Source organism: Botrytis deweyae, assembly GCF_014898535.1.
Source record: "Botrytis deweyae strain B1 chromosome Unknown BDEW_002, whole genome shotgun sequence".
NCBI lineage: Eukaryota > Fungi > Ascomycota > Leotiomycetes > Helotiales > Sclerotiniaceae > Botrytis > Botrytis deweyae.
The window spans coordinates 2,199,685-2,217,446 of record NW_024066209.1 but is presented as its reverse complement, the minus strand read 5'-3'; the positions used below and the strand labels follow the sequence as shown (position 1 = coordinate 2,217,446).

The window sequence follows — 17,762 nt, the reverse complement described above, 5'->3', positions numbered from 1 at the left end:
TGCATTCTCTTCTACACTAATTTCGCAATCTAAATGAGAGTAGAGGTATCTAAACAAACTCATCGGTCCACCTTGAAATAGTATGATAGACTAGGAACCCAAGCCCTAACAAACATGAAATACAGCGGAGCGAGTTTCACTTTGCTAGTTCATATACATAACGCCTTACTCATCTCATAATTCATCCAACATCGCTCATTCTCTCATAGAAAATAATTTCCCGTTTCTACCAACATCAACTCCAACGATTCTTCTCTTCCTTCAACAACCATTCGAAGCTCCACTACTCCCCACCATCTCAACATTCGTCCCCACAGCTAAACCATTTAAAATTCCCAAATAATCTAACTCCCCTACTCTAAAATTCTCCTCAAAGCCATCACTCATTGCATTTCCATTTCCTCGACCAACCCCCTCGAACTCCATTCTCGTTCCCAGTTCCACATGTCCTCCATTACCGCCTTCCTCTCTCATCCCACCCGTCCCCGGTATCGCCTTTCTACCCTCTTCTCTTCCTGCAACATTCGCAAAGACGCCTCTAGCAATAACCTTCAATTCTCTTTCTGTCCCCCTCGCACCCTCCCAAACCCCCGCTAACACCTTCGTAGCGCCCAATCCCAATCTAATCCTATCCCTAGCCATCTTCCACTCACTTGATCTTTCGAAATTCCCTCCTCTTTCCCTGTCATCTCCTCTGTTATTATACACATAAGCACAAGCACTAAGATTTGCCAGCGTTGCTTTTGTAATCCCACAAATACCGAGAGGCGTGTGTGATAATATTGGACTAGGAAGTGCATAGAGATTCATGGCCGTTTGGGCTGCCTCGATGGTTTTCTTTGTGTGGAGCCAGCGGGTCAGATCTTCGTTGCCGGTTGGTGGAGAGGTGGGTGGTGGTGGTGCGCAGCCGGAGATCTTTTCTAGTGGTGAGTGATAGAGGCGAGATAGTGGACGGTGGATAACCACTAGAAGTCTGTATCATTGGTTAAGATCGTGCATTCAAACATGATCAATTGGTGAAAGGAGTTTACTGGAAGTGAATTCAACATACGTCTGTAGTAAATTTTGTGCCTGAAATAACAACTCATCGACTTCCTCATGCTTATCCACTACCCCTTGTTTCTCCACTGGTAAATGGAGTTTCCAGTTCACAAGCATAGCATCAGCATTTGTAACAGCAGGCTCTAGATTTTTGCCTGTGATATCATTGATGCTAAGAACTGTACCAATGATGCGAACAAGGTCAATGAGATATGTAAAAGAGGAGAAGACTGGGATCTCGTCTTCAAAATCACGGGAGTCATAATCCGAGAGAGTGCGAGGTCGCGGAATACACTAATAGAAGTTTAGAAATTTCAATCATCACAAGTGTACCAGATGATATCAAGAAAGTGGAATGACTTACTCCGCTCTCATATTCAAAGTCCTCACAGGGCAGGTCTACATATGTTTCAATTGAAGATAAACTAGAATGAGTCAGTATATAATCTGACTGTTGTAAATCTCCTTGTATTGCACTCACATAAAACTAGATGCACGAGCAATACCAGAGAACACTCCATCGAGAACATACAGTCCCCAAAAGGTTCTCCTCCAGCTCTCAGCTAATACCGGATCTCTTTCCATTTCAGCAAAAGCTTGATGATTCATACCAAGCTCTAACGCCATGCATATGTCTCTATCTAAAATAGCACGTGCCTGCTGTCTTTCATCTTCGGCATGGACGGCAATGGCAAGTAGAAGTAGAGTTTGAACGCTAAAACCAGTTTGTGGTAAATTGAATAGATCTAGTTGGTTAAAAGCTAAAAGCCTGAGCTCTGCTGATGGCAAATCAGGTGCATATAGCGATCCGATATATTGCATTACTGACATAAGGTTATTCAAAGAGTCTGGGTCAGATTCTAGCCTGCTCAGAAAATGAGGTTTTGGCATAATGTATGGATGGGCTTTGTGAAAGAAACTATCGATCGTCAGTGATAGAAATCAAAGCAAATCTAGGATGACGGACTTGTAGTAAAGATCAATCAGCCTTTTTGAGTCCATTGGCTTAACACTGTTTAATCTGGATGAAGAGCTACTAGGGCTCGGTGATGTATCAGAAACTGCACCAGTCCACGATTCACTAGATGAGTTCCCAGCACGGCTCCTTGCTGAAGTAGAATAACCTGCTTGATCGGTTACCATATACTGATCTTTACTACGGTCTTTTGCCGAGTTTTTTGTTCTGATAGCATTCTTATCCCTCATGCCTCTTCTTGACTTTGCATAAAAGCACGGCTTGTCGTCTTGCTGACAACGACTGCATGAAGGCATTTCTGCTCCGCATTTTACATGACGACTTCGACACTGTTCAATTATTAGTATGCATGACAGCAATTAACGACTCAAAGATGATACCGGTACACATGCTAACGAGACCCTGGTGCCGCCTCTAGACTCGCGGCTCTGAGTTATCGTTTGGTGTTTATTCTGGGCCTCTTGAACCGGCGTTCCATAATCAAAGAACATTGATAGTGGATCTTCTAGGACTCTCGGGGATGGAAACTGGGACCTCAACCCCTCGGGATCCATGACGTCTAGCAATGGGGCGAAAATACGGATGTTCGGATCTTAGTGTAACTTCAATAAAGCTCTAAGCTTTGAGAAATGAAAATATTAGATGAAACTCTACAAGATATACAAATCGTAATATTGTACGCTATTCAAGAGTTGAAAGCTAGTGTAGCAAGCTGGTGATCTTGATAGTCAGACCATGAGGTAGTCTTGAGATTATCTCGTAGTTGATGAAGGACTGGTTGTGTATCATGTAATCCGCGATATTGAATTAACCCCTGCTCTATTTCCTTGTCCATAACTAAGCGTCTTCTAAATGTCAGCAAAGTGAAGCTCATGTCAGCGAACAGTTTGAGGAATCGGATGGATCAAAATCAGGCAAGGAAACTAGAAGAAATACCATCCACAATTCATTGGTGTTTCTGAGCTTGGTACATTGCATTGAGATGCAAGCCACCATTAGCGATTGGCTAGACGTGATTATTGCTTCCACCATCGATCTACAAGCCAATAAGATCAACTTTTGTCATTCTGCCATGCATAAAGCATGCGTTATATCACCCAAAGAGATATGAAAAAAAAACAGTAAAGCCCGTTATGCAGTAAAAGATCCGGCGATAACTTGGTATCCCACGGCCGCGATCGCCGCTCCAAGTAGTCATGGGTCCATTCTTCTATCGTGCAATTGACACATATGCACCAATGACGATACGGCTCTACCAAAATTGAAGTCCTGGGGAGAAATTGATTCGGGGCACCTTTTTTGATTTATAGCAGTAATATTTTTTTCCGCGGAAGAAAGATTGTAGAAGTCGGCTAAAGACCATTGATTCCTCTAATATAACCTTATCTAATGGAATGAGCTGTAACATTGATAGACCAGATTTTGGCCTCTCTTCAGGCTGTTCAAATTGTAGAGAACAACATCTCGTAAGTCTAAACATGAATAGAATTGCACCCATATGTCTGAGCCACTTAAAAGTACCTGAAGATACACCACTTGGCTGACCATCAACTATAACAAGAACTTCTTCCGGGTGGATTCTTAACCCTTCAGCCTTGTGGAAGACTCGAAGGCGGGGCCGCTGGAAGAAGGTTCCAAGCATGCTATGCATGATATATGCTTTAAACTCAATAGAAGTCTCACTATCCATCCGAGACTTTTCTCGAATGCAACTTTAGAGATACCTAGTTGTAAGACTATAAAAAGAGAAGTGGGAGAAAAAAAACTAGGCAGCAATACTACAAACGGTGAAATGTCCTCTGAGTAATGTAAGCACATTGCATGTAATGCAGGAACATTGGTAAAGTTTGTAGAACGTAGATTCGTTGAAGAACGAGACGAACCTTAACACTGCGGGAAACGAGTAACTTGGGAAAAGGTAAAACATTGCCAGGAAAGAAAATCCACTAAAATGGAATGTAACGAGATGTGTAAGATCTTATCTGACCAATTCTTAAAAAAATTGAGAGTTTCGTATTGGGACTGGGCTGAGTTCTTGAAGACGAAGTGTGGTGGGATATTAATGCCGGTACGTGGCTGCTTGTACAACGGTCAGCTTACACTTTTGTATTTTACTAATCGACTTTGCAATTTGTAATGATCCCAGAATTGACCAAAGAACTGGTGGTCCACTACGACGGTGATCCCCAACTCAAGCTTCGAGAATTGTGAAGGATGCTCATAACGGTAGCCCTAAAGATCCCTGACGCCAATGAGATTGAGACAAGCTTATACATATCAGAACTGCGCACTCCTTTAATAGGACTTGAAAGATTGTAGCTGAGAAAATTTTCGACACTGGCCGTTGTTATTCTAGCAAAAAGACACAAGCCAAACAAATAAGGTAGAAAGACTATGCTCAAAAAGTATCCAGTACGAATGAGCGAACTGCATACTTGAAAGGGGGCACAGCAAGTACGTATATGTATGTAGAAGCGTACGCATTCGTGTTCACAAGCTATCTATACAGATTACTTGATAGTCACACAGCATTGCACACCACTGACAGCAATTCGGAAGAAGGCATCCAGACGTACATAACCTCATAACCTCTGGTGATGTCTTTCAAAAGAAGAGAAATAGAACACTTCTCGAATTCCAAGTGATGTGACACAAAATGACTAATGTAGTAAAGTTCCAGAAATCCACAATAGCTTCTGACGCTAATCTACATTTAACATTAGCGCAATGATCCCAAAACGGAAGGACGGAGACTAACCTCGGTATCTACGTCAACACAAGCTTGCATTCTCACGATTCCACATTGCATTTCGTACCTTCTTCCAAATCAGCGAATAGCTTCCTCAAGACTATTGAATATATGAAATATATACACGCCATTCAATGCCCTCTCGATGACATCCAACGATTTTATCCTCGCCCAACAGCGCCTTGCCGCTCGTCGTCAAGCTCGCGAAGTAGCAGCCCAAACCCATCTTAATCGACGACGTAACACCGCCATCTCCCAACGAGTTTCCTCTCTTCCCTTTCCCTTCTCTCGATTAGGGACTGCAGGTCTTACAACATGGGATACAATTGCTGGACGCGAAGGAACTCGTCCTGCTTTTCGAGTCGGTCAAGTCGATGCAGAGTTATTGGATGAAGAATTATTAGACCTATTGAAAGGGCAAGTGGGAGAAGGCTTAAAGTATTTCGGTACCCATATACAGGATGATTGGTCTGCGGAAATAATGCTGGCTCTGAGAGCTATTCTTTTTAAACTCAGTATATGGGATCATGATGCTACGTATGGAGCTACATTGCAGAATTTAAAATTCACAGATGCGCGACATTCTGGACCGGTATTGGTATCTCCATCGAAATGGCAGAAGAGTCTATATGGTCTCTTCACTGTAGGCGGCAAGTACGCCTGGACACGTTGGGAGAACTACCTAGTCGATTCAGACAATGGGTATAGCACCCCCTCACCCCTTATGAGTCGACTCTCTCGCATCACAGATCTCTTAACAAATGTTCACTCCACCGCCGCCTTCGCATCCTTCCTAGTGTTTCTCGTGAACGGCAGATATCGTACTTTGCTCGATCGAATCCTACGACTCCGACTAGCACCCCCAACAAGCCAAGTCAGCCGAGAAGTATCATTCGAATATCTCAATCGCCAACTTGTATGGCACGCATTCACCGAATTTCTCCTTTTCGTCCTCCCCCTGGTCGGTATTTCTCGCTGGAGACGCTTACTCTCCCGTGCTTGGAGACGTACGAAATCAGTTTTTAACACATCATCTCCTGATGATCTTTCTATTGATGAAAAGAAAGGCGAACTTTCTTTCCTGCCCGAACGTACTTGTGCTATCTGTTACCATGATCAAAATGCGCTACAAGCAACTGAAGAAGGCGTTATGGCTGCTGCAGCTAGTACCGGCGTAATCGGGAGTGCGCAAACCGACATCACAAATCCATACGAGACGGTAGAATGCGGATGTATATATTGTTTCGTATGCATAGCCAGTAAACTGGAAGCAGAAGAGGGAGAAGGATGGACATGTTTAAGATGTGGAGAGGAAGTCAAGGGATGTAGAGCTTGGAGTGGAGATGTTGTTATTGAAGCTCCAGCTCCTGCCCCAGCTCCCGTTGTGGAAAAAGAACAACTTCCCAAGCCAAGAAAAAGCGTGGAATTCCAAGACGACAGGATGAAAATTGTAGATCCAAAATTGGAAGATGGAGATTCATCAGATCATGATTCACAATTAGGTCAAGAGGAAGCATATGATGAAGAAGAAGATCAGGGGTTGGAGGAATATGAGGATGAAGCTGAGTAATATACTTTTGAGTTTGGACAGGTTGAGATGCAAAACTTAATATTGCGATTTGGAGAAGGAATAGAGGTGTCGTTTCGCGAGGTTTGCGGTTCGCTTGATTGATTGATTAATTGATACCAGTAGGGATGATATGGATGGTGTATTCTTGGAGTTTGGGGATACGGGGAAAATAATGGGTTGGGTGGGTTGGGCTAGGAAAAGATGAGATGAGATGCCGTGGCATGGGATGGGATAGGATGATGAGATAATTTTATAGAATCTCTTTCTTTAATGGATGAAATTATTTTATGCTTCATATTCGATAAGTCTAGGGGAGAAAATACACACCTGAGATTTAAATTACCTACCTACATACAGGTCTTCTGCTATACCTACCCAAGTACTTTTCATAGATTACATAAATGACATGTATTAAATACCTATCTATATAATCTAAATCTAGTCTATGTAATCCAATCCGCTCGCTCTCTAAGATATATCATCGCATCGCATCGCATCGCATCTTCAATAATACATACATAAGAATATGAATACAAGTATAATCATGGGTATCGCTATCCCTTCTCCCTCTTTCTCCCAAAACGCCAAATTGAAATGTGTATCTGTTTCCTGCGGCCGTGGTGTTTTCGTTTTCGTGTTCGTCTGAGTAGGTATCGTGGTCGGTAGGTAGTTCGGTAGGTAGTTCGGTAGGTAGTTCGGTAGGTCGGTAGGAGGGTCTTTCATCCATCCATCCGCTTATTACCACTACTTGATCGTATTGTATGTATTATAACCAGGAACCGCATACCTCTCTATCGTATACTCGTTCTGCGTATCCCATCTGTGTCGTCACGCACTCATGCGGGTTATTCCCACCTTTCTCATTTCCTCCAGAATCTTTCAATTATCTCGCAACCGCCTCTCAAGCCTTCCCCTCAAACCTCTGCATCTCCACATCCGCAATCTGCAGCTCCCCCACCTTTGCAAACTTTCCTCTCCTCCCCCCCCTCGTCTCCGTCACCCACACGCGCACACTAACCGCGCCCTTCACCACCGCAAAAATCAGACAAATCCCCACCGCAATCCCAAACACATACGCGGCCACCATGCCATGCTGCGCCACCTGCGGGTTCAAGAACGAATACACGTATTGATGTTTCGTGGCCACCGTGACGTACGCGAGACCCAGGTAGCAGGCCAGAATGGCAATGAGCCAGAGGAGATGAATCCACGGCGGCGACGCGGTGCGCGGGATGCAGATTTCGAAGAGGGCGAAGAGGGAGTTGAGGCCGTGTTCGGAAATGTTGGACCAGGCGTCGAAGGCGGTGGGGAACCAGCCGACGGGGACCGACACCCGGAAGATGACGCCCCAGAAAACGATGGTCACCAGGATGGGGTAGCAGATGATGCTGCTGTAGTAGAGGGAGTGCAGGGCTTGGAGGGGGCGCGGAAAGCGCGAGAGGAGTGGGGTGCCGCTGCGTGCGTAGCTGAAGGTGTGGAGGGCGGCGAAGAGGAAGTAGAAGGATATGCCCCAGTAGCAGAGGACTGTGGGGGGGTTAGTATGGAGGAGTTTCTGGGTGAAGGAGGGGAAAACGTACTGGTGAAATAAGAGAAGCTGAATCGGGCGGTTGCGCCTCCGTTGGGTAATCGAGCTATTTCCCAAAAGATGGAGAAGAGAAGGACGAAAAATGCATAGAGGGACTAGATTGAAAGAATCAGTTATTGTAATTTTTATGTATACTTTATCTATACTTTACTATCCCCCTCTCTCTACATTGATTTTGAGAAGAAGTAACTTACAATTGAAGCTCTAACAGCAAAAAGCGCCCATGGAGACAACAACCACGAAGTAACAAACCGATGGCTCGGGTCCCAGACCCCATCACCAAATTTGAATACTTGCAATTTGTTGGTCGTCATGATGAATTGATTGGTAAATGGATGACTGAGATTCGTAAATAACGAGATGACAGGGAATGATTCGGTTGGAAGGAAATAAGACTCTCAGCACAGTCTCGATACGATATACCAGAGAATTCCGCTCGTGCAATAACGTACCCAACGTATGTAATCTTACTACCTAGGTATATATAACGAATAATGCAAAACAGTCTTCCCGTTCTCAATTGATGATGATCAATTCATTCGATCTCCCACAACCCTCTTGTCGTTATGAAAAAAAAGAAAAAAAAAAATCAAAAAATCAAAAAAATCCGTGTCCTTTTCTCAATTCAAAAAAAGTAAATTCGATCTTCGAGACAAAATATTCGCGAAATGTGGTGATGGATTTTGTTTCGGAAACCCCTGCAGGATAGGTACAGATTGATAAAATTCGGGGTTGTAGCGCCCACTTTCAATCCCTGTATTTGTGACAAGATAGGTATTCAATGCCGATGTAGTGGAGATGTGCCGGTGGATTTAAGATTGGGGAGAAAATGCTTTTTCATGTGTACTAAAATGTACAGACAGACTACCTAGACATAAAATAATGGAAGATTGTTGGTTTGCTGAATAGTTGAATTTGTGAAGATATTCTGGTGATAGATGTAATGGAATAGAAATGAGATGGAAAAGGTTTTCTAGGAGTAGTTTGAAAAGTTGGTACTATATTAGATTTGCTGAGCTAAAACTACTAGTATCTTGTTTTCAAGAAAGTATAATTCGATTTTGTGCACCCAGGTGATGGATGTGTGTTCCCCATACTATGGCTCAGCTATCTGTCTTGGTGCCCGCAATTCTGATATCTAGACCTGTGCTTTCTGTTCTATAGCTGTAGGATGAGATGGCATCAGTTCCAAGTGCTCACAAGTAGGTAAGCTGTGTGATTTGATATCGTATCGTGTTGGATGGATATTCGGTCGTTTTTTTCAACTATCGACTGAAGATTTACCAATAGTTTGAATTATTGGGAATAGTTCGAGAATTTTACCTGTCTTCCGACATTCTTCCTTAGTTGAACCATTGAATAAGAATGGCTCCAGGAAGTGCTGGGAAAAGGAAAACTAAAATCCTACTTACCAAATGTCTGCAGTGCAAAATTTGACATACCAGACGGTCAGACTAAGGAACTATCATTAATGTAGTTTGATATTTCGAAGTCCAGATTGCATTGCTTCCAAGTACCGGAACGAGGGGGTAATTTTGTTAGACCGTATCTCGCCTTGTCATCAAGAGAGCACATTCCTCTCCGCATTAAGAGATTCCTGTGTGGACGTGGCATTGTATCTTTCGCACTGGCTAGGATGAAGGCAAACGTTCCGAGATGAATATGATAAGTCGAGGAAGGCCGTCTTCAACGGATGTATGTGGGGAAATGATGCTTCACGACGGCTCAAGAGATCTCGAAGACATCGACCCACTAGCATGCCGTGAAGAGCTTGTGAAAGAATTCCACAATTTTCGTCCCTTCAAATTGCGCCAGTAGCTCAAGCAAGTATTGAGATTGAAATGTGGGATTTTGGGGCTACAATGACCTTAAGTATCCCACGCCGTGGACTCTCGTATGTTAATAGGGTGATGGAGCTCCTGATGTCCATATCATTCTGCTTCTATTAGACTTGTTCCGTATATAAGAAGTTGTGGATATTGGCAAAGTGGTATCTCATCGGCCGCCAAATGCTCGCGAGACATGGTCGATATTTGGCCCGTGATTCCCATGACTGACTGCCCGAGTGCCCTTCAAATCTGGCTCTCGCCAACCCAAGCCCAATATCTTCCGAGAATAAATGTTTATATATCTTGTTTCTGCTGCGCAATATTGGAGGTTCAATTCATTGCCGAGATGAAAGCAGGTACACAGATCTTTCAATATCCGAAATTTAATTGAACGTCAATATTGGTCGATAGATGATATTCGGAGAATTTGGAATGAATACTAATCAACCGTGTCAGTAACTGAAGGCGTATAAGGGGCAGATTACTGTTGACTTTTTTATATCATCTCCGAGAGGCGATAATCAATAAGGTCTTGCTGACTGGCTATGATCTTAAATTTCTAAAATGTTAATGAGCAAATCCACGATATTACTTTTGAAGGTCTTTGTGAAATTAGCCGTATGAAGGATTTAATGAAACTTGCTGTGCCTCGTGCAAGCAACTCTGGTTTTTCTCCGGTTCAAGACAGGCAGGTTGGTTCGAGAACGAACATTTGAAAACGAATTGGATCTTGAGATACGACCTTCCTTTTCATCCTCTTCCGACTCATGCTTTGTGTCCAAGTTTTTGACGACTAGACACTCGGTAAAGGTTGCAAATCCTCAAAAGGGTCATGCCAGTGATGTTATAGATAGAAAATCCACATGGGTCTTCATCCGAATCGAGTAACCTATCCAGGATGCTGTCCGGGGGATCATCCAAATTGGGATGTCTGTGAATGGTCTGTGTGTGCATGAATTTGCGATTTGGTGGAGACTTGAAGATATCAGTCACAAAAGCTTATGGTAGAGTAGGATTCAGCGCCTCCTATTTCTTGTCATGCTTCGTACATTTATGTGAGTCTACCTCGGCAAGTGATGGATGGTCGTGGTAAAGATGTCATGGGTAAATGAGGGTTCTGTGAGTGGATGAACCTCGAAAATTTCCATGAATAATGGACATCTGAGAGTACCTCAATACGTACGCCATAACACTATGAGGGAAGAACGATGTACTCCGTATCCTTGTCTCCGTCTCCTCTCCGCGATTTTCAATGATCTACGTACATGTGCAATATCGAGTCGCGAATTTTGTACGTACCTAGGTCGAAAGTGCTAGACTCCGTCAATAACAAGGAAAGAGTAAGAGAGAAACAAGGTGGCATGTGGCTTACCCGTGAGCGTTTGTCTCTCCCAAAGAAAGCAACTTCTCCTCATCTCATCCAATAGACTCTCTGTCAATGCTGAATTGAGCACATTACCCGATCAGCTTCTCCACCCCAAAAATAAGCCGGAATCTCTTGAGAACGCGCCATGCAGATTTCGCGTGGGTGGCTCGGCGGGCATTGGACAATTCAATGCAGAGTGGGAGACAAGACAAGATAGATGGGGCGCGATGGGCGATGGGCGATGGGCGATGGGCAATGAGCAATGAGCAATGAGCAACGAACGTAAGCCCAAACTTTAATTTCATTTTAATCTTCTCCTTTGGTCGATGGGAGTGTCGATGTGTCGATGAGCACGCAGACCCGATCAATTCTACATACAGTATAGAATGGATCGGCTACGTTGTAAATAAATTGTAAAGCTCATGGATTGATCAATTGAAATTTTTGATCAAGAATGTAGAGAGCATAGATGATTTGTATAAATGAATAGACCTAGGGATTGTATGTGCGAAGTAGATAATATGGCTCGTATGGGTCGAAGCATTCGTAGTATCCAAGGGGAGAAGAGACTGGAGCCATTTGCCAAGTCGTTTACCCAGGGGAACCGTTGAAATTGATGGCAAATGATTTTCTCACTATGTCGTATACGTCGATGGGAAAATCGGTTTATTGATTTTGATATTATTGCTTCCCCCCATCAAGCAACTCGATCATTCGAGAATCCCGCATTCAAACGGTTTATGTTCCTAGCCAACCCAAAGATCTACATCATGGTTTGGGTCAATTGGAACAGAAGAGAAAATGGAAAATAGGAAGCAGAAGGTCGAAAGCAGAAAATAGAAAATAGAAAATGGAAAATGGAAAATGGAAAATAGAAAATCAAGAAGAAAAATCGGAAAAGTAGAGCTAATCGTTGTGACCTTGGTAATAAATACAATATTGAGATTCTTCCTCTCTTCCTCCTCCTCTTCCTCTCCCTTTCCCCCTCCATCTCTCTCCCCTCCATCTCTCTCCCCTCCATCTCTCTCCCCTCCAAGATCTACTTCTTGTCACTGTGTACGGAGCATTATCACATAGTGAAGAGTGCTTCATCCTGCACAAGTCACAATCAATTCAGTCAAGCTTTCCTTTTTCTCACAAGCTTCTTTACTTTTTTTCAATCTATCCACCCTGTCATCACCATCACCCGCCTCTCTTATCCCACCTTGTGAAAAGAGATAATATATACGCGGTGCTGGTCCCAGGACGACAAATACAACCATTTACCATTTACCATCCCATCCATCCATCCATCCATCCATCCATCCAACAACCTCCACCAGTCCTCAAATTTTACATTCCTTGCTCTCGTCCCTTCTGTCCCATTCCGAATCACATTGTATATTTTGTTTTAATTCGCGACATCAAGACTTGAAACGAAAAACCTCCGCAATCAAAGTCGATCTCATCCTGCGCATGGTCCCCTTGACTTAAAATAAATAGTGAAAGGATGAACCCAATCTCGAACTAAAGTCTTCTTCGCTTCCCTCAAAAGCCTTGTGCGATCATTATCGATAACCTTTCCGTTGCCCACCCGTTTCTCGACGCTACTGCAACAAGTAGACAGTGGACTCTGACACAGACACCTCCTCGGTGGACTAGGGACCATTTGTAGGGGGGAGGGGAGACTAGATCACGACTGATTGGGATTGTTCACAACTGAGGAAAGCTGCCTTTTCTCCATCTTCCTTGTCTTGGACACACCGGAAACTTCTGATCATTCGTATAATCCGAATTGTGGACTTCTAGAAGAAGCGCTGCTGTACACCATCAGTGGTGCGCACTGCATCAAAAGTATATTACCTCATCTACAATACCGTGGATACCAAGAATCCGGTCAATATTCACATGCAGCTAAGAGGCGCTCGCTACGTTCAATCAATCCATGTAGGACTATCAATTCTTGCATAAGTCTTCAAGTAGGCAGGCTGCGACAATTATGGCATTTTACGACTCTTCTTCTGATCAAGAAGTCGGTTTTCCGATAATTCTCGAACCGGATGATGATTCACTCTTCGAAATGCGATTAGACGATACGAGGTTAAATAACGATACAATGAAGGAAGTGCATCATGTCAAAGAAGTCAAAAAAGTCAACGAAGTTGCAAAAAATCCCATGGTACCAAAACATCCAATAAGTTCCATGCAAGGTGCTTTTGCAGAGTCGATGCAAGAGGCTAGCGACACAGCTCGAACAGCACCCAAAATCGGCGACGCAGCGACCCGACGAAAGATCTTAATTGAACAAGATGTTTCCGAAGATACACATGCTTTGCGATGGCAGAGGCAGCCAGGTCAAAAATATCATGAATTGTGGAAATTAATGGCACAGATATCCTTTGGAATTTATCTGCTCCTCAATGGAATCGCCCGAGATGAAGAACAGGTCATGTCAATACTACAGGGACATGTGAATGAGGTAGATGGGTTCTTAGAGATGACGCTGGAAGATTTCGACCTGGCACAAAGCGATATTGAGGAGAGATTAAAGCATTTGAAACTTCCATTACAAAATCTCGCCATCTTCGATTCTATGTTGGAAGATCGAGCTTTTAGGTCACAAATTGTCAGTGGCAACGAACGTATCGAGCACGTCATTGCACGTACCGCGGCAGCAATGAAGGACACTATTCTCGATGCGCAACAAGGAATGGATGCTTGTAGGGAATTCACAATGTACCTGGCAGGGCAGAAAGATAATCGCTCATGGCGAAAACAACGGCCCAACATGGAGAGAGTCTTTGATGCAATGTGTGGAAATGTAGAAGGTTGGCATAAGGCTTATGTCTCGTTACAAACCAAAGGTAATCATCTGGGGGTTTCTCTCGGCCAACTGGGAAGTATTGTGGCAGAAATGGATCGCAGAGCTGGCAAGATAAGTCGGGAGTTGAGAGTAAGCTCGCTAGGTCAATTATGTCATTCTTGGTTAACGATGAGTAGTTCAGTAATACTTCTCCCATGCAAGCACCAGCTGCTCCAGTGTCTCGCAATCTTCGAGCTTCCATGATAAAAGAGCTCCCCAGCGATCCGAACCCTACAACTCCAGCAATCTCAGCTATATTACCAGCAATTGCCTTGGTACAAGATCGAGAACAGACCCCAGAGCCAGAGTCGGAACCAGAGTCGGAACCAGAACCAGAGCCCGAATCTGAGAGTGAAGGCGAACCTGAACCTGAACCTAAACCTGAACCTGAACTATTATATACTCTAAAACCGATCACATATTCACCTCTACTTCTTCCAACAACGTACTCTCCAATTCTTGCTCCAACAACTTACTCCCCAATACCTTCCGCAACGACACCAATCGTTACTACAACCACACCAGTCCTTCCCGCCGCCACTTATTCCCCGATTCTCCCTCCAACAACTTATTCTCCGATGCTCCCTCCGACAACTTATTCCCCATTACTTTTGCCGACCACCTATTCCCCGAGCCCATCACCAAAACCTTCGCCGAAGCCCTCACCAAAGCCTTCGATCAACACTTCGCCCAAAACCTCGCCCAAGACCTCGCCCAAAACTTCTCCAGAAACTTCTCCAAGAAAAGAAGTTCACAAAGAATTTGTCCTCCAATCCGCCCCGGAAGGCAAGAGAAAACCATCTCTTCGAAAGCGCTTTTCTTTCAAGAATAAGGAACCCGAAACCGAAACCGATACCCTAAAACCCCCTCCAAAATTACTCTCCGCCCCACGAATCACTCCAGTTGCGGAATCAGTAGTAGATCCATATCTGTATTTGAAACCCAATACGGTGGTTCGTCCTCGTGAACGATCCGAACAGCGTCGTGTTGAGCCTTTGGACTTATCGGCTGACAGAGAGGAGCGTCAAAGAGAAAAGCAACTTAGAGAGGAGCGTAGTCGAGAACGTATCAGGGAAGAGCGTCGTAGAGAAGAGCGTAGAGAAGAACGTAGCAGAGAGTCGAACAGAGAGGAGCGAAGAAATAGAGATGAGAAGAGCAGAGATCGTGACAATGAAATCCGCAAAAGAGAAGAGCGTAAAGGATCAGGACCTTTAAGTATTCCCAGGTATCCCGAACTAGCGAAGGATACACCTCCATCTCGTGGAGTCGATTCGGCATACTGTTCCGAATCGGATCCTCCAATTGCAATTCGTTCGATACAAGAACACCTCCCATCACCAGCATTTCATTCTCCTTCTTCGGCAATTTCAGCACCAGTTTTGACGAGTCGCGAACGTGAAATCCCGCCACCCATCTTAACAAGAGATTTCATCCCATCCCCTCACTCTGAAAAACAATTCTTTCGTCCCGTTAACGCATCTCCACATTCACCATTGCAAAGACCATGGACTGCAGCCCCGATGCATCACCACGAGCGCGTACCAAGTGGGCTATCGAGATCAATGGCACCGAGTCGTATGGGAATGAGTGTGATGAGCGATATGACGACCGTCACAATGGAAGATGGAAAGAAAGTCAAAAAGAAGAGAAGTGCATTCGGATGGCTGAAGAAAGCATTCAGTCTAAGCGAAGAAGAGAGAGCAGAATACGAAGAAAGGAAAAGGAGACAAGAACCTGATCCTTATTATGAACAGAGACCCCCAAGGCAATTTTTAGATGGTAAAAGGTTACCACAACCTCAAGGGATTAGATAGAGAGAGCTTGATGAGCATAGCGAGCGTGCATTTTTCTTTTGTTTTCTGTGCAATGATACCCATTCTGCATATGTAGTTTTTTGTATATTCTTTTCTGTTGCTGGAATTTCTAATGGTCCATCGCGTTTCGAGATGAGATAGGAGCGAGGATATAGGTGATATTTTATCATATGGAGTTAGTATAGCGATGGTATTTTGGTTGGGGCATACTGCGCTTTTATATAGCCGTTGAATGGAGGAGATCTATTGATTGGTTGGTCGATTGGGTGGGTGGGTCATCAAAAAACTCCCGGGCTTGCACAGAAACCGGGAAGGGGGAGAGATGAGATGAGATGAGATGAGATAGTTTGTGAAGAAAAGATAGGTGAATAGGCAGGCCTCGAGATTGTGAGATGGAGAATACTAATGATATGATTGATATATTATATACCTAGGTATACTGATGCTGTTTTTGAGATGTGGTGTTTGTGATGTGGTGTGATGGGATTTGATTTGATTTGATTTGATTTTATATGATATGATTGTTCATTCTTTCTTATACATACCTACCTAGGCATGAGATATATATATAGTTTAATTCTCTTTTTTTGGCGGCGGGAAAGGAGAGGGGGAAATCTTGTACTGTGCTCTTGGATTACTGGTAGGTAGGTAGGTAGGTAGGTAGTTGGATGAGGATGGGGATAGAAAGTACGGCGAGGTTTGCAATGGGAATGGGAATGGGAATGGAAATGTGGATTCGAATGTGAAGGGTAGTTGGGTGGGGAAGAATTTGAATTTGGGGGAAAAGGGGGGGGGGGGGGGTGTATGAGAATGAGAATAGAGGAGAGGGTGGTAGTAGATAGGCGTGGTGTTTGGGAGTGAGTAATGGGGATGGGGATGGGGATGGGGATGGGGATGGGGATGATGGTGGGATCTTGGGATTTTGTGATGGAGTTGGAAAGGTGGGAAGTTGCTGTTGCTGTTGTTGTTATTTGCAATTTTCGTTATCGTTACTGTTGCTGTTATTTGCAAGTTTCGTTATCGTTACTAACAGATGTCTATAGTAAGCTAAGAGTTGCGAAATAGAGTATGTTCTAGGCTCTAGGTTCTTTTGGGTTTGTAAGTAGGGATGTGTGATTTGTGATCTGGGATGGGATCTACAATCTCCTTGATAGATTAATAAGATGTATGTCAACCTGTTTTGGTTTCTGAAGAGAGGTGTGTCTCTTGTCTTTTATGTTGAAAGGGTTGGGCTGGGGAAGGATACTGTGAGAGCTATTTTGGCGATTTTGGTGAATATCAGGAGGAGGAGATATTTACTTTAGGAAAAGATTGCGGGGGTAGGGAAAGAGTCGCTGGGTGAGTGGTATATAGGTACGGGTATATAAGGGACTTTGGTGGTGGGATTGGTCATGTAGGGAATTGATTGAGCGACGCTAGAGACGGAGATCTATGGGTTGAAGATGGAGTTGAATGATGGAGATTTGATGTAGGGAATGGTGGTGAGATAGAATGAGATGAGATAAAAAGAATTGGCAACTAATTCTTGAGCATTGATGATGAGCTGAGTTGCAGACAGCGAAAGTTTGAAAGCGTGTTGTCGTTGTCACAGGTTTCAAGGGTCTATAGTACTAGGGCACAGCTGTTTGCCGAACACCGAAATCACACCAAAACTTATATAAATTATCTATATATTTTTCAATAATAGTATAAATTTTATTTAATGTATTTTATATAATTCTATTTGTTTTCAATTGAAATTTAATAAAAATTAAATAGTTTTTTTTTAAGATTTTTATTTATTATAAAATCTATATAGAAAGTTGATATAATTTGAAAATATTGAAATTTACTAGTAAAATAAGCAAAAATCAAGAACTTTTCTTTTGACTTAGATTCAATCTTATAAATAATAATATTCCTATATTTTAAAATCAAAAGAATTATAAATTCTGAGTATTTCATTATATAATAAAACTATATTTAAAATTCTAATCAATTTTAATAATTT

The 17,762-nt window shown here is 43.3% G+C and overlaps 4 protein-coding genes across 4 annotated transcripts; 2 read left to right on the top strand and 2 right to left on the bottom strand.

Moving 5' to 3' along the window:
* Positions 1-261: 261 nt before the first annotated feature.
* On the bottom strand, positions 262-2,738 carry EAE98_001369 (uncharacterized protein; the record flags this gene model as incomplete). The annotated part of the gene is made up of 6 exons (XM_038948988.1): positions 2,398-2,738; positions 2,009-2,346; positions 1,523-1,960; positions 1,406-1,466; positions 1,052-1,335; positions 262-973 (listed from the first exon to the last, which is right to left on the bottom strand). Exons 1-6 carry the CDS (start codon positions 2,569-2,571, stop codon positions 262-264), a joined length of 2,007 nt encoding a protein of 668 aa, XP_038815254.1. The 5' UTR covers positions 2,572-2,738.
* A 2,173-nt stretch (positions 2,739-4,911) lies between these two features.
* On the top strand, positions 4,912-6,336 carry EAE98_001368 (uncharacterized protein; the record flags this gene model as incomplete). The annotated part of the gene is made up of 1 exon (XM_038948987.1): positions 4,912-6,336. The coding sequence occupies one exon, from the start codon at positions 4,912-4,914 to the stop codon at positions 6,334-6,336; it is 1,425 nt and encodes a 474-aa protein (XP_038815253.1).
* Positions 6,337-7,016: 680 nt separating this feature from the next.
* Positions 7,017-8,549, bottom strand: EAE98_001367 (uncharacterized protein). Its single transcript, XM_038948986.1, has 3 exons — positions 8,116-8,549; positions 7,914-8,016; positions 7,017-7,860 (listed from the first exon to the last, which is right to left on the bottom strand). The coding sequence occupies exons 1-3, from the start codon at positions 8,233-8,235 to the stop codon at positions 7,238-7,240; spliced, it is 846 nt and encodes a 281-aa protein (XP_038815252.1). The 5' UTR covers positions 8,236-8,549; the 3' UTR covers positions 7,017-7,237.
* A 4,545-nt stretch (positions 8,550-13,094) lies between these two features.
* On the top strand, positions 13,095-15,772 carry EAE98_001366 (uncharacterized protein; the record flags this gene model as incomplete). The annotated part of the gene is made up of 2 exons (XM_038948985.1): positions 13,095-14,048; positions 14,096-15,772. The coding sequence occupies 2 exons, from the start codon at positions 13,095-13,097 to the stop codon at positions 15,770-15,772; spliced, it is 2,631 nt and encodes an 876-aa protein (XP_038815251.1).
* Positions 15,773-17,762: the final 1,990 nt, after the last annotated feature.

Coding starts and splice junctions, on each gene's coding strand:
- EAE98_001367 (XM_038948986.1), bottom strand. CDS start 8,235: ATGACGACCAACAAATTGCAAGTATTCAAATTTGGTGATGGGGTCTGG. Junction 8,017..8,115: donor TTGCTGTTAGAGCTTCAATT/GTAAGTTACTTC, acceptor CTTTCAATCTAG/TCCCTCTATGCATTTTTCGT. Junction 7,861..7,913: donor CAGCTTCTCTTATTTCACCA/GTACGTTTTCCC, acceptor ACCCCCCCACAG/TCCTCTGCTACTGGGGCATA.